Source organism: Electrona antarctica, assembly GCF_951216825.1.
Source record: "Electrona antarctica genome assembly, chromosome: 22".
In the NCBI taxonomy this organism is placed as follows: Eukaryota; Metazoa; Chordata; class Actinopteri; order Myctophiformes; family Myctophidae; genus Electrona; species Electrona antarctica.
Genome location: NC_136805.1, coordinates 38,530,421 through 38,555,043, shown reverse-complemented (window position 1 = coordinate 38,555,043; position 24,623 = coordinate 38,530,421). Strand labels below are relative to the sequence as shown.

The 24,623-nt window shown below is 43.9% G+C and overlaps 1 protein-coding gene across 1 annotated transcript; it reads right to left on the bottom strand.

Moving 5' to 3' along the window:
* Nucleotides 1-1,379: 1,379 nt before the first annotated feature.
* myoz1b (myozenin 1b) lies at nucleotides 1,380-23,081 on the bottom strand. The gene is made up of 6 exons (XM_079492644.1): nucleotides 22,845-23,081; nucleotides 17,037-17,131; nucleotides 9,069-9,235; nucleotides 8,049-8,124; nucleotides 7,660-7,846; nucleotides 1,380-2,558 (listed from the first exon to the last, which is right to left on the bottom strand). The coding sequence occupies exons 2-6, from the start codon at nucleotides 17,119-17,121 to the stop codon at nucleotides 2,309-2,311; spliced, it is 765 nt and encodes a 254-aa protein (XP_079348770.1). The 5' UTR covers nucleotides 17,122-17,131; nucleotides 22,845-23,081; the 3' UTR covers nucleotides 1,380-2,308.
* Nucleotides 23,082-24,623: the final 1,542 nt, after the last annotated feature.

Genomic DNA, 24,623 nt, shown 5'->3' with positions numbered 1-24,623 from the left:
TCAATGTAAAAATGTTGTGTGACTTGATTGATTTAACATCAAAAAGGGCCTGCATTACACATTTTATACAAGAAAACCCTACCAATTAAAACATGCCCCCCCCCCCCCCCTGTGTTTCCCATTCCAAGTGCGTTTGTCTTATTTGTAATGCCACTATTCCAAACGAAGCCCCCTCGGGTACATTGTTTAACTGCTATTGTTTTAGCAATTGGATTTTTTTCCCCTTCTTTTTTTGGTGGATAGATCTTGTTGAGCTTGTCATTTTTAAAGTAGCTCTCAAGTAAAAAAGTGTGGGAACCCCTGGCCTACAGGCACCATGCAGCTTCCCCACTTGCATCGTTCCCAACTCCCCAACCTTACAGGTCTTTAACTAGTTAGTGTACAAAATCTATGGGACCAAATGGACCCTTTGTCCGCAATACACAAATTAAACGACTGAATAATTAATAACTATAATACCCCTGACACTCACTAGCTGAGCCATCGCAGTGCACCAACTGTCTGTGATTGGTGTGTCTTCTTGGGAGATGGGAGAGAAACACTGAGCAGAAATGAAAATTAGACAAAAGTGGGTGAACAACATTCTGCAAAAATGGGGGAACATTAAAGGGGAATTTCTCCCTAAACTTTTTTTTACAAAAGTAAGTTGATAATTATGTATATTGACCAAAAAAAAATATTAAAAAAAAATAAAGATATAGGGGAGCTGGGGCTGGAGCTGGGGCTGCTGCTGGGGGGGTCTAACAGCTCACGTAGACCAGGAAGAGTGCAGTGTCAACAATGCATGGAGTGTTGCTGTCACATCATCTAGAACAGATGTGAACAAAAAACAAAAACCAACTGCGAGATTGAATAGGAGTTCTAGCGTTAGACCCCTCCAGCCCCAGCTTCATCTCCAGCTGCAGCCCCAGCTCCCCTATATCTTTTTTTTTTTTAAGTTTTAAAGTTTTTGGTCAATATACATAATTATCAACTTACTTTTGAAAAAAAAGGTTTAGGGAGAAATTCCCCTTTAAGGCAAAAATGGGGGAACATTAAGGCAAAAATGGGGGAACATTAACCCATTCAGGCCTGACGTCGAAATTTTAAAAAAAAAGTTTTCTAAATCATGACAATTTTCGGAAAGATTTGAGGCACATTTTAACGATTTAAAAAAAATAGCAGACCTACAAGTTCATAGCGCGCCACTCGGTGGCGCGCTATGAGCTTGTAGATCTGCTATTTTTCAATAGCTAAATTATAACATAATGTTTAAAACGCTAACGCTAACGTGACATGGATGCGTTCCAGGTCTCAATGGATTAAGGCAAATTGAACAGGAGTTGAAGTGAAAGCACAGCCAGCAAAAACATCAACGCATATAAGGCTATACAAAAGAGGACCTTGTGTAAAGGGGAACTTTATTGAATAAATACATCATTTGTCTTTCAAAAGGCAGAGTTTTAAGAGTGCGGCGTGCCTATCAGTTTATCTCTCAAGCTAATGGCTCATGTCAGAATGCACAGAATGCAAGCAAATTGCGGTAAGACTCATTCACAGTCGAGGATGGAAGGGCAAGGAAACACACATGAGACCATCAAAAGTCATTCTATATTCCACGCAAATAGATACATAATATCAACATGTTTAGTACCTTACAGTGTGTGTGTGTGTGTGTGTGTGTGTGTGTGTGTGTGTGTGTGTGTGTGTGTGTGTGTGTGTGTGTGTGTGTGTGTGTGTGTGTGATCATTTGGTGCCCTTTACTTGTTTCGGGGGGCATTCATCGCTGTACAATTGCAAAAATATGTGAAATTTCTCGCCCTCGATATTTCGACTGGGCGGCAAACCGGCGACCTTCTGATTTCCCGGCCCACTCTACCCACTAACAACACTCGGTTACTGCCGCCCAGTGCGCACGTGTGCGTGTGTGTGTGTGTGTGTGTGTGCTCATGTGTGCGCTCATGCACGTGTCTTTTTGTGTGTCTCAAGTCCATTCTTCTGCAAGTACGTGGTGAGTGCCCTTGTGTGCGTGCGTGCGTGCGTGTGTATCAGTGGTTCTCAAAGTGGGGTCCAGGAACACACAAAGGTTGCTCGAGGGGTTTCCAAATGGACCCTTATACAGGTCTGTAACTCCGAGAGTGTATGTACGTATACGAACGGTTCCATTCGTTATACGCTCTCAGAGAGTTATCGGGGGGTATAGGGTGTTATCTTTGAAATTAAAGAATTTGAATTTGAGAACCACTGGTCGTCGTGCATGTCTGTCCGCCCGTCCGTCCACCGGTCGGTCGGTCGGCCTTTCCGTCCGTCCGTCTGTCCGCCCCTGCGTTCACAGGTCTTCCGTCTCTCCGTCGAAGCAGGCCATGTGGTCCAGCTCCATGTGCAGCTGGGAGCCGTCCTCGCCGCTGCACACCCAGCCGATGGGCGTGCGGTTGAAGGAGGGCCGGGAGCGCATCTCGGCCTGCATGGAGGACATGCAGCGCGGCTCCGGCTCCTCGTGTCCCGCCATGTTCAGCTCCGGAACCTCGAAGGTCATCAGCTTGGAGGCCTTGCCGAAGCCGCCGAACGGGAGTGCCGTCCTGGTGGGGGGGGGGGGGGGGGGGGGGGGGTGGGGGGGGAGGAGACATGGTGTATACGTACGTAAGTTATCCGTTTGTAACAGGGTATAAAAAATGTTTTCAATCTCAGAGCTGAATCAGCAATTTAGCAGTGTGAGAGACATTTCTTGGTGTGTTTGGCGTGGCTGGTGCGGGAGTTGGATTTGAAACGTGGATAAAGTGAATGTAGGCCTATATATATCCCACCCGGGCCTTTTCACATTGGCCTGTTATAGTGCCACCAACAGGTGGATTTTTGCAAAACACATTTCTGGAACAAAATGCCTCAAATCATCCAATTGCCATCCAAGGCATGAGAAGAAATGGCACCCTTTTCACATTGGCTTATTATAGCGCCACCAGGAGGCCACAACCTGACCTGCCCTGGTTAGGTGGAGACCTGTGCCCTGAGGGGCACCTTTTCTAGTTCTCTCTCACTTCACGGCAAGTCAGAAACACAAACAAACCGGCTTCTTCCCATATATAAAAATACTAGTACCGGTATGTAATTTTGGAAAGTGAAATGGCTGTCTTAATGTTATATTACCCCTAACGGGAAGTTCTCTTATACGCAACAAAAATCAATAGGTCACCAATATTGCTGTAACACAACACCAGCAGGCGAAATACTGTAGGAAGCACGTTCGTGTTCCAGGTATAAATTTACTGTTGTTCACATATCAGCAGATGGCATTCTATTTTAATATGATTTGAATATGAATATGACGTTTCCACCAAGCAGGCTGTGCAATGTGCACACAATCTTGCAGTAGAATAATGTTACAAATCTAAGAATTCCCAGACATTTGTGGTGCAGTGATAGTGCCCCGCATGGTGGCACACTGCAGTGACACTGAAATAAAACGCACGCACGCACGCACGCACGCACGCACGCACGCACGCACGCACGCACGCACGCACGCACACACACACACACACACACACACACACACACACACTTCTAAGAGTATGGGTGAGTTTTGTAAGTGTCCACAAAGTGATAATTATGATGGGCTCATAATATTCCCCTAAGTGAGCAGGTCTGTGTAACCATGGCAACCATGCAGGTATAGGATGCAGGTCTTTACTGCCGATGATTAAACGGGGCCGGTTGTCATAGCGATGTGTGTTATTTAAAGCTATAAGGTATACTGGCCATGCATGCATAGAGCCTTCGCTGCAATGCTTCCCAAACAGTGGGTCGGGACCATTTGGTGGGCCAATGTTTTGGGTCTCGACTCGAGTAAAAATCAAACAAACAAACAAACAAATCTGTGAAATACCATGAATAAAAAAAATAAAATAGGTAGTAGTGAAAAAAGCCGATCTATAAGCTCGCGGAGCGAAGTGACGTGTCGTGCGCTTGTGGATCTGCCTCCCTATCGCTCACTTAAGAACGTTACAAAAGTTCCATAATTTGACCAGATTTTGCAGTGCCAGAAAGTAACTATACGGTATGTTTACGGAAGTACTGTAATTAAGTACAATTTTGAAGTACTTTTTGACAGCTTTAGTTAATAGTTACTTTGCAGATTTAGATTTGTTTTATTACAAAACCCTATTTTATACTTCTTCTGTTCCAAAATAGCCTATATCTTCAAGCTCACAACCCTTGTAAGTACATTTTTTGATGCCAATACACCCCTTTTACTTGCAATAGAGTATTGTTAGGTTATGGTATTGCTACTTTTACTAAAGTAAAAACAAATACATGAGTGCTTCTTGCACATGTATGCAATGTATCTGAAATATTTTGATATTTCTGATATTTTGTTTGTGTAGAACCATGTGGGTTCTTTATACGTTATAAAGGGATCAGCTTGCAGGACAATACCCCAAGATGCATTGCAACAAACAAGCCAGAGATGGTTGTAGTGGTTTGGAGGTTAAATTTAGTCTCAGGTTTTGTTTCTTTGGACAGGGCAAGGGTCTGGGACTGACCTATACCAGCTTGCAATGCGTGGCGATGTAAAAATGGACCGAGGGTCTATTTTTACACTTTCAGTGTTCAATTACTGTGGCACTGTGTAGGTGTAGGGCTATTATTGACTTCAAGTTGTACAACTTAAGTATAATACAGGTTTAAGTGGGGTGTATTAATATGCAAATATCATGACCAATGGGCATTGCAAGACTATGAACAATGAACATCAATGATGATGTTTAGGTGAAAAAAGGAACAGAAAAAAATAAATATTAATTAATTAATTAATTAATTAATTAAAAATATAAATGGTTGTAATGTTGCAACGGTGGGTCTTGGCAGGGTTAAAGGACCACTTCACCACTTTTCAACCTATCTTCAATAATTGGTCCGACTCCTCACTAATGATCATGATAAAATACTACCATGTCTGTGTCTCATGGGAGGGCTGTGGGCAGTTCATAAACCAGTCTGTGTCTCATAGGCTGTGGGCAGTTCATAAACCAGTCTGTGTCTCATAGGCTGTGGGCAGAAACCAGTATGTGTCTCATGGGAGGGCTGTGGGCAGTTTAGAAACCAGTATGTGTCTCATAGGAGGGCTGTGGGCAGTTCAGAAACCAGTCTGTGTGGCTGTGGGCAGTTCAGAAACCAGTCTGTGTCTCATAGGAGGGCTGTGGGCAGTTCAGAAACCAGTCTGTGTTTCATAGGAGGGCTGTGGGCAGTTCAGAAACCCGTCTGTGTCTCATAGGAGGGCTGTGGGCAGTTCAGAAACCAGTCTGTCTCATAGGAGGGCTGTGGGCAGTTCAGAAACCAGTCTGAAACACGTCCACCAGTGACATCGTTAGGCAGATATTTTTTAACAAGATTTGTTTAAAAAATATATTAAGATTTTGTTATTATCGTGAGAACGATGGCTTCCACATTTTTTCGCATTGCAACTTTTCAGGAATAGAAAGCCTGCCGTTTCTATTAGCTTGGATTCCCCATCGATGATGTCACTGGTGGACGGATTTAGATTTCTGAACTGCCCACAGTCCTCCTATGAGACGAGTAGAAAATAATTGTGGCATTTTCTCATGAACATTAGTGAGGACCAATTATATGAAGATAGGTTGAAAAGTGGTGAAGTGCGTGTAAAAAATATATAAACCTTGCTTCTCAATAATTCGATTAACCTACGGTTATTAGTTATTTGATTGATTTTGATTGATTGAATACCAGCAGTGTATACAAATGGTTTGCCAGGGGGCGTTGTTTCCATTGTTTAATTGTTAATTGCTCAGCCCTCATGGACGTCACTGTGTGTGACGTCAGGTGAAGCTCTACAATGGACCATTTGCAGACCGCGGCCATGTTTCCATCATAGTTTGGAAGCACTCGTTTTCAGTAAAGCAATGTCCTGCTGCCTCTTGCATTATGTGCTAATTAAAAACAGGTGGTACACAGGTCAGTTGAATGATATCTAACGAGTACTTCCAAACTCCAGCACTTAGAAAAATAATCATCTGCAAAGACACAAAGTAGCTCATAACATGTATACAGTGGATTTTTATGAAACAAACACTTTGAGGATAGAAAGAGAATAATTCAAGCTTTCCGTACAGCTGCAATGTTGGTGAGTTTGACATTGTTTAATACAATTAGATAGGACTTTTCTGTTTGGATGAATGGGCTGCCAATGGAAGTTGCACCTATAGGTAGCACCTTGCCATTAACTTATATGGTAAGATGGCCGCGGTCTGAATTATGGAGAATAGATGTGGGTGGCACTGAAGGGGACACTCTTCAGTGCCACCCAAAATACGGGGAAGCAGCTTTTTGCTTCTACGGGCCGACGGCGTGGAACAAACTCCCACTGTACCTTCGACAGGCAGCCTCTGTAGACATTTTTAAAGCTCAGCTCAAGACCCACTTCTACACCCTTGCTTTTAATTGATTTATTTGTCTTTTTAAAAAATGTTATTCATGTCCTCACTGTATTGTTTATGCCCTGCCTTTCTTTTATTTTTTTTGTGTAAAGCACTTTGAGCTGCATTTCATGTCATGAAAGGTGCTATACAAATAAAGTTGTATTATTATTATTATTACTCTGTGTGTCACTGTGTGTACAATATGTCACGTTCTGTATCCCTCCCTGTGGTCTGGGTGACAGTGAATGGGACCCTATACCTGTTGAAGCTCTTGTATAGAGGCAGGTCTGGGTGACAGTGAATGGGACCCTATACCTATTGAAGCTCTTGTATAGAGGCAGGTCTGGGTGACAGTGAATGGGACCCTATACCTGTTGAAGCTCTTGTATAGAGGCAGGTCTGGGTGACAGTGAATGGGACCCTATACCTGTTGAAGCTCCTGTATAGAGGCAGGTCTGGGTGACAGTGAATGGGACCCTATACCTGTTGAAGCTCCTGTATAGAGGCAGGTCTGGGTGACAGTGAATGGGACCCTATACCTGTTGAAGCTCTTGTATAGAGGCAGGTCTGGGTGACAGTGAATGGGACCCTATACCTGTTGAAGCTCCTGTATAGAGGCAGGTCTGGGTGACAGTGAATGGGACCCTATACCTATTGAAGCTCCTGTATAGAGGCAGGTCTGGGTGACAGTGAATGGGACCCTATACCTGTTGAAGCTCTTGTATAGAGGCAGGTCTGGGTGACAGTGAATGGGACCCTATACCTATTGAAGCTCCTGTATAGAGGCAGGTCTGGGTGACAGTGAATGGGACCCTATACCTGTTGAAGCTCTTGTATAGAGGCAGGTCTGGGTGACAGTGAATGGGACCCTATACCTGTTGAAGCTCTTGTATAGAGGCAGGTCTGGGTGACAGTGAATGGGACCCTATTGAAGCTCTTGTATAGAGGCAGGTCTGGGTGACAGTGAATGGGACCCTATACCTGTTGAAGCTCTTGTATAGAGGCAGGTCTGGGTGACAGTGAATGGGACCCTATTGAAGCTCTTGTATAGAGGCAGGTCTGGGTGACAGTGAATGGGACCCTATACCTGTTGAAGCTCTTGTATAGAGGCAGGTCTGGGTGACAGTGAATGGGACCCTATTGAAGCTCTTGTATAGAGGCAGGTCTGGGTGACAGTGAATGGGACCCTATACCTGTTGAAGCTCTTGTATAGAGGCAGGTCTGGGTGACAGTGAATGGGACCCTATACCTGTTGAAGCTCTTGTATAGAGGCAGGTCTGGGTGACAGTGAATGGGACCCGGCATTGTTGCCCTCATGGTGGCCGTCAGCTCCTCGTTGCCCTTCATGGCCCGTTCCCATGGCGACACGTAGGTGCGCACGTACTTCTTCCTCCTCTCCTGCTTTACCGCCTCCATGTCGACTTTTTCCTCCACGACTGTGGGTGGAGAGGAGAGGAGATATAATGTGAAGAGTCAAAGACCAAAGAGTGTGAACATTGTTATTTGCAAGGTTTAGAGCTTCAGAGACAGATTTAAAGTTATAGATAGATAGATAGATAGATAGATAGATAGATAGATAGATAGATAGATAGATAGATAGATAGATAGATAGATAGATAGATAGATAGAGATACCCACCCGGTGGTTTAGACATGTCAGGTTTAGGGAGAGGGGTCGGTGGACACATTGGACACAGGAAATTCTGCAGGTTCTGCTGGAGGAGATAAGAGAAGAACATGTGATCAGCACACTCTCTCTCTCTCTCTAAATAGCCCCTTTAAGACGTGTCCTCACTTTGCAGATCCTGATGGCTGATCTGCCCATTTTGTTTCAACTTTTTGTTTTCAATTTGGATTTTTTATTTATTTATGTATGTTATGTTAATAATTTATATTAGTTTTTAGGTTTTGAAAAGGATTTTAGTTTTTTAGGGATTTCTGTGCATGCTGGGGAGAGATTCAAATAGTTGAGAAAAATAGCAAACCGTTGTGAGCTTGTAATAATAATAATAATTTTAGGCACAGCGAGCAGGCCTGCAGTGGAAGACCTGAGAGGGCGGTTTGGGACATATTTAGGCAGGCAGTCATGTAGGTAGGAAGGTGCGAGACCATTGAGAGCTTTATAAACAAGTAAAATAATTTAAAAATCAATCCTAAAAACAACCGGAAGCCAATGCAGTGAAGCTAAAACTGGAGTAAATTATGTTCTCTTAGTTTTAGTTAAAACTCTGGCTGCCGCATTTTGGACAAGTTGTAATCTGTCAATTGTTTTCTTTGTCAGTCCAGAAAAAAGTGCATTGCAGTAATCAAGCCGAGAAAAAACAAAGGCGTGGATAAGCGTTTTTGCATCGTCCAATGACAAATCGATCTATCTATCTACCCATCTATCCATCCACCCATCCATCCATCCACCCACCCACCCATCCATCCATCCATCCATCCATCCATCCATCCATCCACCCATCCACCCACCCATCCATCCATCCATCCATCCATCCATCCATCCATCCATCCATCCATCCATCCACCCATCCACCCATCCATCCATCCATCCACCCACCCACCCACCCACCCATCCACCCATCCATCCATCCATCCACCCACCCACCCACCCATCCATCCATCCATCCATCCATCCATAATGTATCTCAGTTCTCACCATGTTCTGGTCGGTGACGATGAACCTCTCCACCCTCACTTGCCTCATCCTGAACATCTTGGAGCCTCGGTTGTTGAGCAGAGACAGCTCCTCCAGCATCACGTCCTTGGGGGTCTTGATCTTAGTGCCGAGGTCGAACTCAGAGGCCTCGGGGTCCGACTCATCGTCTGGGGGGAGGGGGGGGGGGGGGGGGGGTATGGGAGAGAGAGCAGCGTTAGTTAAGATCAGATTCTAAAAATGTCTTCTACATCCTGTTTTCTGAAAAATCTATGTTTCTATGTCAGTCGTTCTTCGATTTTTCAAAAATAGCAGACCTACAAGCTCGTAGCGCGCCACTCGGTGGCGCGCTACGAGCTTGTAGATCTGCTAACACCAAAAGGGGTTCCCGCCCAAAATGGGTTAACCTTTGATTGATTTGATTGAATGTTTTATTAGACAGTATAAAAATGCAAAACAGCAGAAGGTGTACACGGTCGAGCAATTGGTCGAGAGGGATTACACCGAAGAAGAAGACCTTGTGGTCTGCCACAAATGCAGCGTTTACTTTTTACTACATGGTGAAAGAAATGCAAATGCCACTCCTTTCCTTTCCATGCCATACTGGAAGGCGGCATTCAGGAGAATTGCTTTTTTTCCCCTGAAGTCTCCTGAACTTGAACACAGTATTTTGCGTTGAAAAATGTGTTTAGAAATCCATGTCGTTACACATGTCTCCATGTCTCCACTAGCTAAAGAGTGCTGGGTTGCGCCCTGAAAATAGCTGATCTGAATAGCAGATCTACACGCTCACAACGCGTCGCGCTGCGACGCGTTGTGAGCGTGTAGATCTGCTATTTGAGCTATTTTTGTCCAAAAGTGCCCTCTTACGGGATTTCAGCCCCTGCCTCTCTAACACTCTCTGCACGTCCCTGCTTGTTTCCATTCAGGTCCTATAAGTAATGCACTCACACACAATCATGACAGGTTGAGGATCCAATCCAATCCGACGTTATTTATAGAGCATTTAAAATAACAGGGTTGAATGTGTTGTGTTTTCTATGTTGTTGTGATCAGGGCGTCCTTGAAAAAGAGAGCTTGCTACTCAATGGGAGACGGGCGTCCCTGAATACATCGAAAGAAAGAAAGAAAGAAAGAAAGAAAGAAAGAAAGAAAGAAAGAAAGAAAGAAAGAAAGAAAGAAAGAAAGAAGTGGGTTTTCAAACTGTGAGTGTATTCTAAATAAGTGGGCCCCCAACTTTGGCAAAAAAAAAAAAAAAAAAAAGATTTGAATGATGAATGTTGAATGACTGACTCGATATAACATAAATGTTAAGAAATTAATTCTTCTTTACTATTTTGATAACGATGAACATGGGTGCAAAGCCATCGTACGACGAGTATTGGACTGACAAAGGGCCACCTATATAGAAGTGTGCACAGTTGAGCAACGATGCTGTTGCTTTTGGCGTTTCCTGCACCCTCTGGTGGACAGGGAGGGAGGTTCCAGGCCGGTACTGCATGGGCCAAAACGTAACGACAGCGAGGGAGGGAAGCCATTTGGGATGGCCGGAGCGCGGGCCACCATTTACAGAGGGAAATCCTCCTTGGCCACCTCTGGCATAGCGTAGAACCAGCCCAGGCCCTCTACTCGTCCCCTCCTCCCCTCACTCCCCTCCATCTCCCCCACACACACTCTCTCTCTCTCTCTCTCTCTCTCTCTCTCTCTTTTTCCCGGGGTGATGGAGAGATCTGCCAGTTTTATGGCTCCAGAGCTGACCATAAAACACTCCTCTCATCTCCCACGCGCACTCTGATATCACTCATAACACCTGGAGCGCAGCCATAAACTCTCTCTCTCTCTCACACACACACACACACACACACACACACACACACACACACACACACACACACACACACACACACACACACACACACACACACACACACACACACACGCGTTTGTGTTGCTATACTTGTGAGGACATCAACATTTTTGGGCCGGCGACGACGATGTCGTATACTTTTTGTTTTATTTTTAATCATAAAAGCCTAAAACTGAAAAGTAGCATATCTGTCAGCTAACAGCACGTCGCAGCGGTGCACGACATCAGCACACAGTGACATATAGTCAGACATATTAACAACGCCAACCCTATAAGCCCCTAAAACTAACCTCTAAATGTCTATAAAATAATAATAAAATAATAAAATAACAAACCATATTGAACCAGGAAACAACCATTTCTCTTGTGAGAACCAAGGACAAAATGGTCCCCACAATCCATTTGTTAAATAGCCTACCACTATACACTTGTTGGGACATTTGGTCCCTCACAAGTATATAAAAAGTACACACATGAACATGCATGCATTGCATGCGCATAACTACACACGACCACGCACGCACGCACGCACGCAGATGCGTGCGCGCTTGAACATACCTACATGTGCACCGTTGCATGCGTACAGTACATGCGCACACGTCCGAGCGTGCACGTGGCACGTGGAGGCCAGGCGTGCACATTAGAGTGAGCAGGGGGCTGGCATGCATGCGATGCTGGGCTGAGAGCTGTTAGCAACCGCTCATATATCACTACCCTGCTAGAGAGAGAGAGAGAAGTGTGTGTGTGTGTGTGTGTGTGTGTGTGTGTGTGTGTGTGTGTGTGTGTGCGTGTGCGCGTGTGCACGTGCAAAAAGTGATAAAAAGCAGGAGATGGCGATGAGGCAGAGATATGAGAGAGGGGGTGGGAGTAGAGAGAGAGAGAGAGAGAGAGAGAGAAAGTGCGTGCGTGCGTGCGTGCGTGCGTGCGTGCGTGCGTGCGTGCGTGCGTGCGTGCGTGCGTGGAATAATCATGGTGCTGGTGGTAAGTGAAGTGTCCCGTGGGGATATTGATTAGAGTATTGAGTCAGAGAGGAATGTGAACGCAGAGCCATCCTGCTGACTGGGACTAACCCGTCCCCCACACACACACACTGACTGGGACTAACCCGTCCCCCACACACACACACTGACTGGGACTAACCCGTCCCCCACACAATTCAATTCAATTCAATTCAATTCAATTCAATTCAATTCAATTCAATTCAATTCAATTCAATTCAATTCAATTCAATTCAATTCAATTGGCTTTATTGGCATGAGAAAACATACGTTTACATTGCCAAAGCAGAAAGCACAATACATCAAATCAAAACAAAAAATATGTACATTTGAACGTCAGAATCTTCAATAGATCAATTTCTATATTGTACCAAGATCACTGGATGCAGGTATAGTGCAGGAATATACACAATGATTAGTCTTTAGGGTGGTTGTGTTCCGTTTGATATCCTTCTCCTATCACAGCAACTCACAAATCTTGCTGCTGTGTTTGCACATTGTTGTACTTCGCCCAGCAGATATGGGAGTTTTTTGTCATTGGTCATGTTTTCAAAATCTCTGTGTGTGGTTGTAATCTGTGGGAAGTATGTGTCTCTGATGTCTTGGTACAATGGACAGATGGTTAGGAAGTGTAGCTCGGTTTCCACTTCATTTTGTGTGCAGTGGGTGCTTAGTCTGTCTTCTCTCGGGATACAGGTCTGCCTATGACACACACACACTGACTGGGACTAACCCGTCCCCCACACACACTGACATAACCAGCAGACTGACTGACTGACTGACTGACTGACTGACTGACTGACTGACTGACTGGCTGGCTGGCTGGCTGGCTGACTGACTGACTGACTGACTGACTGGCTGGCTGGCTGGCTGGCTGGCTGGCTGGCTGGCTGACTGACTGACTGGCTGGCTGGCTGGCTGGCTGGCTGGCTGACTGACTGACTGACTGACTGGCTGGCTGGCTGGCTGGCTGGCTGGCTGGCTGGCTGACTGGCTGACTGACAGCAGACAAAAGCTTGGCTATAATATTAGAAAGGGTTCATTGTCCAGTACTGCTTACTGTAAATCGCTCTGGATTAAGAGTGTCTTCTAAATGCCTAAATTGTAAATTGTGGAATACCGGTAGGTAGTTCTTTGGGTTGTCAATATGGTTATTGTCATTTATTTTGTATTGTAAAGTGTTTTCAACGTGTTCATTGTGGCTGGTGTAAGAGGAGCGGACGTAGAATACGCGGTGTGCGGGCCAGGCTCCATCCACTATCTGCTTGTGTAAGAGGAGCGGACATAGAATACGCGGTGTGCGGGCCGGGCTCCATCCACTATCTGCTTGTGTAAGAGGAGCGGACGTAGAATACGCGGTGTGCGGGCTCCATCCACGATCTGCTTGTGTAAGAGGACCACGATTGAAATAAGACTTTGTTGTGGTTCTCCTCGACCTGCTGTAACCTTGGGTTTTTCAACACCAATGGAAAGTGAACAGGACGTCACATACTTGTTAGGAAGATATACCGGTATAACAAGAACAATAACTCAAATGCAAACTCTGAAGAGTACAGAAGAGAACTAAATAATGAGGAGGGAGAGTCTTATAAGCGTACAGCCCAAGAGAACACTTCAGTCCAAAGCACTTTTTGAAAACAGTTCAACTGACATACAGTTCAGTTTAGGACTCTGCAGTTAAAAACGCATCATTGTTTATATAAGATTACATGGCATTTGTCCAAGTTACATTATATCTTTCATATTATGTGTTTATTTTATTGTATTTTTTGATGTGCTATAGCTTACATACTACACCCTATTCCTGCCTGAGGCAACGGAAATAAGCAATTCAATGTTATGTGGGGTGTGTGGGACAGACAGACAGACAGACAGACAGACAGACAGACAGACAGACAGACAGACAGACAGACAGACAGACAGACAGACAGACAGACAGACAGACAGAGGTGGCCATTTTAGGACCATGGATAGCGACACATGTCAGCGGGCTATATAATAAACATTTGTGAGCTTGTAGGTCTGGTATTTTGACTCTGTTTGAGTTCAGAAAAACAAATGTACTTTGTAACTTACTGAAAGGTTGGGTATAAGTGATATATTTTTGGTTGAAAACAAATGTAGCATTCTAAAAGGATAAAGAACTATATATTCTCATAGTAATCATTGCTATAGAGCGTTTGGCGTTGCTCAGTGACAGGAGTCTCCCTGTCTCTCCAGCTCTCTAACCCATTTTATTTAGGCCTGACGTCGAAATTTAAAAAATATCTTCTAAATCCTGACACTTTTCTGAAATGTTTCTGTATCAGTGGTGCTCAATATTTCCGCCGACCCCCATCTGAAAGTATATGTTGTTCCAGGAACCCCTCAGAAGCAAAGATTTGAGTTAAAAGCATTCGCTCTGAAAGAATATACATTCAAAGATTTGTGCCGCATTTTCACGATTTTTCAAAAATAGCAGATCTACAAGCTCATAGGTGCATGAGCTTGAGCTTGTAGACATTTTCAGGTATACAGTAGGTGACAAAATGTCAGCCAATCAGGGGAGAGCACACATTTGTATAGTGTAATTCTATATCCTGATTCGATGAAATTGGTATCCTGACCTAGCCTGACACAATTTTCATTTCTTTTCACTTCATTATTCAGACTGAAAGCCCTCCCCACGGCAGCAGTTTATGGAATGGGCGTTGTCAAAGTGGCAGTCTTCCTGCGATTGGATCATACCAATGAACCAATCAGAATAGTAGGAAAGCAGATGACATTGTTGTCAATCATGTGGCTATGGCTAACCCGGTTGCTAACCAAACAAGCACAGTCAACGAGCGCTACTAGCATGTAAACAAAAGCGGTACAATATGTCGGATGACGATGTTTATAAAACCTGTCGTTTCTGTAAAGAAACTATTTATCATAGGTCGATGTAACGGCCAGATTGATACGGTCTCGAGTCACCGCAGTGGGGGGCAGCCATGTTTGTTGTTTGCGCTGTCGAGTGATGGGGCTGATGGCCAATCAGCTGCTGGGATCAGATTTTCGATCAAGACTGACGCCGCCGTAGGCAGAGTCACCAGACCTGAATCACCAGGAGATCTTTTTTTTTATGGTAGCGATTCAGGGCTGGGGCCAGGCTAATCCTGACCTGGCCTGGAACTCACCTATGCTTTTTATGGCATAGGCAGCTTTTATGGCATAGGCAGTTTCTCCCGGCAGGATCCGCCGGGAGAAACTATGCGCAGCTGCGCGACATGAGACTAATTACTTAGAGCGACAGAGAGAGAGAGGAGTGTGTGCGTGTACATGTGTGCGTGTGTGTGTCAATTTAACAAAGGTGCAGACGATCAGAAATCAGCAGAGAGTGAGAGATGTTTGTGCCACTCTATGCCGAATTGAAGTGGACTCGGAAACCCAGACGTTTTTTTTCTCCAGGGAGAAAAAAAAAGTCTGGGTTTCCGAGGCTAATCCTGACCTGCAAATGCATTCTGTTTTGTAATACTTAATTAAGACCTGGAGAGACATGGAGAGACTTCTGTTACTGAACAAACTCTCTAGTCTACGGCAATGCCTGCTATCATAATATAGAGATAGCCTATTTAACACGTATTTTAACCTATAAGAAACTCACTATAACCTATACCTCTAAGTATATGAAAAAGCATGTACTTTGGAATACCTTTTTAACCCATTCTGAACGCGAACCCCTTTTGGTGTTTTAACTAAGCATTATGTTATACTTTAGCTATTGAAAAATAGCAGATCTACAAGCTCATAGCGCGCCACCGAGTGGCGCGCTATGAGCTTGTAGGTCTGCTATTTTTTGAAAAAACGTGAAAATGCGGCACAAATCTTTGAATATATATTCTTTCAGAAGACTTTTTTTTTTATTTCGACGTCAGGCCTAATTGCTTGTAAGTTGAGTAATATTTGACCTGGAGTATCTGTATACTTTGAAGTAGTGAAGTTGAGTGCGTTGTACAACACTGCACACTAATACAGTGTGAACAGATCAGACCCCCCCAAGCCCAAGCGGCTGCTATTTAGTTACCATGTTCCCGGTGACAGATTTGTGGCTGCTGGCAGCCTCCTGGTTATGAGTCCAGAGAAGATGCCACATGTTGCAACGTTAAATATTTAGTTACTGCTTGGGGAAGGAGTCAGCATGCGAGTCACGGGCCAAGGGCACGTGCATGCATGTAATGAATGCCTGTGTGTGTGTGTGTGTGTGTGTGTGCGTGTGTGTTAAACAATGATTGCACACGTTGTGAAGATAGCATGAAGGCACTAAAGACTGTAATGTTTTTGACTGTAAAGTCACACAGTGGAGACAGGGGACCTGCAATTCTTCTTTTATGTGGAATGTATTATATTGTCACTGTCTAGTGTCTGTTATAGAAACCTATATGTCCAAAAACTGATACATAAATAAAAATAGAAATAGAAAATAGAAATAGAAAAAAAAACCTGTGTTCCAATTCAATTCATGTTTTTACTCACAAGCTCTTTATTTTTTAATTTTATATTCATAAAACTCACAGACACACTTGACCACTTTCACTTTCAATTAATTCTTCACCCCTCCAGTAGTAACCAAAACAAATGTAAAGAAAATTGCCAAACTACAAGCTCACAATGCAGATCAGCTATTTTAGCTATACTTTTGTGTGATGCTGTAGTATGTCAAAGTATAGGGCATTCATTTACAAAAAACAAAACAATGATGTAGATACGTTTTAGCCCGACAATGCCAATAAGTACAGTGCATGCATGCGTGTATGCTAGGGCATTAAGCAACTAGTCGACTAGTCGACTAGTAAATCCACTAGTCGACCTTGTTGGTACTAGTTGACTAGTTGATAAGATTTTTTTTTTTTAATTTTCCCGATTGTGTAGGCCTCAAGTCAACTAGTCACCAATATAGTCACCAATGTACACAGTTTTTAAATGTACAAATATTTATTTCCAAAAAAGAATTTGTTTTTTCTTTTTTTTACGTAATGGGTAGTTAAACAACTAGTCGACTAGTAAACTAGGCAACTAGTCAACTAGTAAAAATGACTAGAAGTGAATGAATGCCCTATAGTGCATGCATGTGTGCAAGGGTCCTACCATCCTGGGTGACCTTGGAGAGGTCAGTGATGATCTTGTTGGCCTTCTTCCTCTTGCTCGGCGTGACAGCATTGTTCTGAGGCATGGCCACAAGCCTGTGGGACAGAAGAACACCACAACAGAGCACATTGTTTAGACAGGAAAACACTCACGTCAAAGTTAGATGAACCATTTATTGCAACAAATGAAATTTAGTTTTCACGATTCTTCAAAAATAGCAGACCTACAAGCTCATAGCGCGGCACTCGGTGCCGCGCTATGAGCTTGTAGATCTGCTATTTTTCAATAGCTAAAGCATTACATAATGCTGAAACACCAAAAGGGGTTCCCGCCCAAAATGGGTTTAAACTTGGCGTTAAAAGCTCCGCTCTGGGAGATATTATCAGAGTTTTGTCGAAGCAGCATGCTAAGCGAAATCACGGAACGTTAGCACAAAAAAAAAACACGGGCACGGGTATAAGAACAGGCACATATCAAGACAGTTTAATGAGATTAACTTGAAATATACAACTTGAATGCATTTCAACGTTAAAGACATTGAATCAGATTAGATATGCAACATTGAATTCTAGTTTACGTCAGAGCCATATGCACACGAGAATTCCAGTTCAACATTTGGTTTACACGTTTGAGCAATACACATAAGCAATACATTTAGCTTCGCTCGGCACTGTCGAGCGAAGATAAAGTGAGTGAGTCACCATGACTTGAATTCACTTAAGCCGACTCAGTGTTGTTCGAGTTACGGGCCGATATAGGACCAGAATCGTAAATCATGTTTTGGGGCGAGTGTTTGCCCCATATTGTAACTCAAAGTCTCTGTCTCACTTTTTCTACCCACGGCCAAATATCAAATTCATTGGAGAGTCCTTGACATGAAAACGTTTTAACTTCAGAACCAGTTGAATGCTGAAGAAATGCCCTGGGAAACCAGCAGGAGGAGTCTCTAGTGTAGCAACCAGGACTACTGCACTGCTGCCCGGACTTGAACCATGGGTCAGTGGTGCAGTGAGGCCTGACGTCGAAATTTAAAAAATGTCTTCTAAATCATGACAGTTTTCTGAATCAGTTTCTGTATCAGTGGTGCATGCTCAATATTTCATGTCAAGGACCCCTAGAATTATATGCAATTGGCCCATCTGAAATATATGTTGTTCCAGGGAACAGATTTGAGTTAAAAACTTTCACTCTGAAAGAATATATATTCAATGATTTGAAGCACATTTTCACGATTTTCCAAAAATAGCAGACCTACAAGCTCGTAGCACGGCACTCTGTGCCGCGCTATGAGCTTGCATATCTGCTGTTTTTCAATGGCTAAAGTATAACATAATGCTTAAAACACCAAGAGGGGTTCCCCGTTCCCGCCCCGAGTGGGTTAACCACTTAATTAAACCCCAGCATCACTGTTGAAAATAGCAGATCTACAAGCTCACACAACTCGCTGGGAGTTTGACAATCTGATAGAATAAATCTATCGAGACTAGCGACTGGACCGCGGAGCGCCGTCTAACACAGGATCTTTTTTCATAAAAAGACGGGATGATTTAGATCGTGAGTTATGAACGTTTTCAAAGTACTTCGTTCTGGGCGATGGGAGTGTTAACTGGTTGGCTCTGTACTTGGACCCTGTACCTTGGCCAAAAATTTTGAATACCAATCTACAAGCTCATAGCCCCTTGCAACGCTTTGCATTGTGAGCTTGTAGATCATCTGCAATTTTTGGCTAATGTCGTCGTCTCATCCCCCCCGTCCCCCCCCAGAAGAATATGGAACGAAGTTTTTCAAACCTCCACATTTGTTGAATTTATGAGCGACATCATTGTACATTTTTCAACTTTTGCAATTGCACATCACACGCCTGCATAGCTTGAGGCACGCACGCACACAAAACATTGACTATAGCTATTGACTTCACGCACATGAATAGTGTAACCATTGAAACAAGTGTCAAATTTTCCAACCTGTCCAATTTATTTGACATAACTCCAACAAGCCACAGCTATTTGCTACCCCGAAAGCTATTTAAACAAAATGCAAAGACTGAATTCCCCGGGGCCCGTTTTGGCCACAACTGTCACACACAGAACACACACAGTCCAACAACTGGCAGTTCAGGGTTTCATTCCGTAACAAGAACTGGAGAAAGAAACTCGACACAACAACAGCAACACAACAAGGGTGTATTTCGGGACGACAGCAAAAAGTCACCCCTACAGACGATATGTTTGTTTATGTTGAAGTTTTTAAATGAGTTTTCACACTCCAAACAAGTTCAATTACGACCTCTCGGGAACAGCTAATGCAGTTAAGCGCGGTTTGCTGAGCCAGCTCCAGCTTGTGCAAGCTGTGACCCCCCCACTGTGACGAGTTTGACCCCCGCCGACAGCTCTTGTCTTGTCGTGACTACTATACATGCAGAGGTGGAAAAAGTAGCGGCCTATACTCACTTTGCTTTTATTTAAAGGGATAGTTCAGATTTTTTGAACTTAAGTTGTATGAAATACTTGCCATTAATATAGTGGTTGCAACTGTATTAATTGATTGCCAGAACTCCCACCATGGGACTCGGGCAATCAATTAATACAGTTGCAACCACTATATTAATGGCAAGTATTTCATACAACTTAAGTTCAACAAATCTGAACTATCCCTTTAAGTATCAATACAGCAATGTAGAATCGCTTAGTCAGCACATTTACAAGTAAAAGTGTTCAGAATTTAGGCTATATACTTCAGTAAAAGTACAAAAGTATTGCATGCAAACGTACCAGAAGTAGAAAGTACTTACTATGTGTAGAATAGTAGTATAAAGTGGTCAATGTAACTATAGCAACATAAAGTTTTCAAATAATTGTAATGGAGTAAAATGGATAATAATTGCGTCTGAGATGTAGTGGAGTAGAAGTATTGAAAATAACACAGGTTTTTACAGTACAGTACTTGAATACATGTTACTTTCCACTACTGAAATGACTACATGCTATAGCACAGCGCACTGTTGCCATGTCTGCTTATTATAAACAACTTTGGGCTTGTTTTTCTGTCAAGTCGCTTGTAAATATTGGTAAGGTTGTGTTTTTTTTTTTGTTTTACTTGTTTCTAGTGTACTTTCTTATTTTGGCTTCCATCCTAATGTTGTTTAAACCAGTGGTTCTCAACCATCTTCATGTCAAGGACCCCCACATTAATATGTATTTGTTCACCAACCTCCCACTCTAACACCATGCAGGGACCCTCATACCAGATTTGTGCTGTTAAAATGTTTAAAAAAAATATATGCCCTATTTCAAATGGAAATATCCTAAAAAACAGGGTCGTTTACAAATTATTCTTGAAAAAATGGGGGTCGTCTTATAATCAGAGTCGTCTTATATTCGGGACGGGTTTTCCAGAGATTTTCTTTTGAAAATAGCAGATCTACAAGCTCACAATGTTGTCACATTGCGACGCATGGTGAGCAACTGAGCATGTAGATCTGCTATTGTAAAATAGCCGATGCATATTAGGTTTAAAAGTGCTCATGTGGCCTAGTAGTCGCTTCTTCTTGGGCTTGTTTTCATATAGTTTCATAGCCTATATTTTTCCTCGCAAAACACTAGTGGCACTGCAGCGGCTGGCTGGTGGTGTGTCGCTGCCTACCTACGCTACGCCGGTCGAAAGCTATTAAGTAAGGCTGTAGGTGAGTGCAAACACAAAAGAAGAACGAGCTCGGGGGCCTCCATCCGTAGGGAGACGGTTAATGTAATTGCTTTTCATCCGCTGTAATTGAAGCTCATTCGCCTAGGCCTGGGAATCCATCCTAGTGAGGGAGCTATTTTTACGTGTGCCATGTTCTATATGGTACAGACTGTCACAGCGCACGCACGCACGCACGCACGCACACGCGCATACACACGGCAGAACACACACTGAAATGCATGCACCCTTAAATCACTCGGAAGTTCACATTCTCATAACACACAGATATATACATGCAAATATACACTAGCTGCTGCTGCCGGTGCGGCTCTTGTTACGTCCTCCGCGGGGCAGAGAGGCGCTCCTGTCGCCCAAGGTTCTGCCTGTTTTAGCTCCAGATAAATCTCCCGGTGGACAGCTGAGAGGGAAGACCCCCTTAGTCAGCACATTCCCCAGAGCACACACTGACCCGTCCAGGCACCCATGTCCATCCATCCATCCATTGACCCAACCATCCACCCATCCACCGTGAAGTACAGGCCTATACATACCAAAAGAAAAAAATCACCTAGCGCACATTCCCAAACATATACCGCTGCATTATGAAAACACAGACGGAATACGGAGCAACAGCTGGGGGGAAAAAGCACAACACTGCTTCATGTTTGGTCGCATTTGAACTCCAGCATCCATAGAAGTCTGAGGGGGTGGGGGGGACATTCACCACGCATTATGAGCTTAATGTCGGCTATTTGTGGCGTCGTAAGACTTTTGGTGTATAGACGGAAAACAAGCCGGTCAACAATCGGTCAAAGTGCAGTTGTTGTAACTCAAGGCCTGTTCTCTTAAGACTTAGGTTTAAGTGGTGGTTACGATGTGTTCCTTCTCTGGTTTAGTGTTGAAGGTGCAAATGCAGCAGATATACCAAACCGCGTGCCTCTAATAGTGTCCGCGGCGGGCGGATGGAGTTTCAGCGAGCGCTAATCTCCTGGAACATGCTTGCAGTCCAACGCATGAAGGAACAAGAAGACAAGAGTGACACCTCTGAGGACAGGTCGGGTGCCTGTGAGTGATTCTATCAGCCATTAAAAACCACTTGAACACCAGCATCCATTTTCTGCTGGGGGGTGGGGGACGTTCGCCAAGAACAGCTGATCGAGGAGAAAGATTGTTTTTTGAGATTTGGTATAGACAGTGGAAGGGGGGGGGGAGAAAACGGTCCCAAGTACAGACCCAACTCGGGTGTAGTTCACTATATACGATTGATTGAAATTTGCATTAACGGTTTGCAGAATGTGTGCAGTTCGAGGAGAAAGTACAGTTCAATACAAAGTCTGCTCAGAGTATAAACACCAGAAAAGCACTAAGACTTGTTTACATTGGGATTTAACTGTTTAAGTGGTTACTTTATGCAGCAACATAAAGGCTTCCACGTGGGACAGAGAACTTGGGGCTCCATTTTCGTCACCGCTAAACCCCTTATCCCTAAACTTCTTTGTCTTTTTTTTTACTATTTTGCTAAACATTTTTGAATAGTTAAAATGGCCAGTCTACAAGCTCACAACGTGTCAATGTAGATTGGCTAGTTGAACTATTCAAAAATGTTTTTCAAAATAGTAAAAAAAAAAGGCAAAGAAGTTTAGGGATAAGGGGTTTAGCGGTGACGAAAATGGATCCCCATTGATGTGCCACTCACAGCTGCGTCACTGGATAAGTTCTTTACTGCAATGAACTGCATACGGATACAAACCCCACTTTGTCAGTCAAATAACCATCCAGAAATGACTACGAAACATACCCTAGATTGCTTGCCACGTGAGAGAGAATATCGTTTGTCAAAATGTCTAGTGTCATTAACCCATTCTCGGGGCGGGAACCACTTTTGGTGTTAGCATTATGTTATGCTTTAGCTATTGAAAAATAGCAGATCTACAAGCTCATAGCGCGCCACCGAGTGGCGCGCTACGAGCTTGTAGGTCTGCCATTTTTGAAGAACGACTGACATAGAAACATAGCTTTTTCAGAGAACTGTCAGGATGTAGAAGACATTTTTAGAATCTGATCTCAGGTCAAAATGGGTTAACATTGTCACACAGTTTTTGCTCTTTCTTTTGGCTGCAGTCTTACCTAAAATATCCTGTGGGTTTCCTTTTGCAGTGGGAGTATAGGGTAGACAAATGTCTCAAGGTCCCTGGAGGAGATTCCCTGACGTCGAGGTCTTACGATGGCAGCAAAGTTGTAAGATTCCTCCGTACGTACACCAACAAGTATAGAAGCAGGTCTTTCTATTGGAGATATTGGACGGATATTGAGGTTTTTTTTGATGACTGCCCTCGTCTGTGCCACAGAGAGAGTGAAACCCTATCAGCAGGGATCGCTGCGCTGTTATGGACCAGGCCCCGCTGCTGAGAGCGGGGTGGGGGTGGGGAGGTGAGGGGAGGGTAAGGGTGGATCGAAAGGTGGCAGGGGGAAGGATAGGACTGTGTGTGTGGGAGGGGGGTGGGAGGTCAGAGTTCAGAGGTGCACTGGACGGGTGATGATACCCACCTTGCAAGATGGGTTCTTTGTGCTATGTATAGACCACCACGGTGCATGCATGGCCCCTTCCTGTCGGGGGTCTCAATTATAGGAAGCCTGACTCGCTGCTTGCCTCGCATGCGTGATGAGGACCTCGGCGCTGATGAGGTGCGATAAGCTCAGGCACTTTAAAGAGTCAAATCCTCAGCATTGATTCATCCAGTTAGTTGTAACTCTGGGAATGTATACACCAAACACCGTATGGGTTCCATTCGGGTGGTGGGTTGAGACAAGTACATGCCTCATGGAGACTCAGTTCCCCTTAAGCAGGACGGGACCGTGGGGAAGTGAAATGGGGTCAGTCAGCCAGCAGCCATCGTTCGTTGTGAAGGAAACCTGTTATTGGGCCTCACTCAGACCTTTACTACATTGCTGTATGCTTGTTGGATGAATGTTGTGTAGTGTCATGGCCGCCCCAATGCATTTCCAATGGGAGTCACATGGTTTGACACAACATTTGTGTTGTATGAGGGGGAGGGGCGCAGTCGAAACACAGCCGAAAGCCATACAACAGCTTGTAGTCCAAAATGTGGACTACAAACCATTGGAAACCATTAGAAATGCATTGGGGCGGCCATGACACTACACAACATTCATCCAACAAGCATACAGCAATGCAGTAAAGGTCTGAGTGAGGCCTGCGTCTGCTTTGGGGTGCACGCACACGCAGATCCGACACACCAAAGATCCCGACATGGGGAAATCACCCGTCGCTCCCGAACATGCGTTGTGGTCCGACGTGCTTGCGGTTTTATAGGTTAGGGTTTGAGGTAGGTGGTCGTTGTCGGTCTAATGACAGTCGGACCAATAGTATGTTGGAACTAAAGCCTGTACCAGGTCTGCTCTGATACTCGTAAGATGGCACCATTTCTGTCTACTTGTCAGTGTTGTAAACATTTACTTAAGTACTGTACTTTAAGTACACTTTTGAGGTATTTGTACATTACTTGAGTATTTCCAATTTCCAATATTTTTTACTTCTACTCCGCTACATCTCAGAGACAAATATTGTACTTTTATTCCACTACATGTATGAAAACTGTGATACTTTGTAGATTACCCACTTCAGCCCATACATTTCAGGCATTTGAAAATAGCAGATCTACTTTTCAAAAGGTTTTTTTACATTTGAAATTTTGAGAAATGGGACATTCTGCACCATGAGTACTTTTACTTTAAGTACATTTCGATGCCAATACTTTCGTACTTTTACTCAAGTAAGGGGGGCAGTCGAAACACAGCCGAAAGCCATACAACAGCTTGTAGTCCAAAATGTGGACTCCAAACCATGTGACTTCCATTGGAAATGCATTGGGGCGGCCATGACAC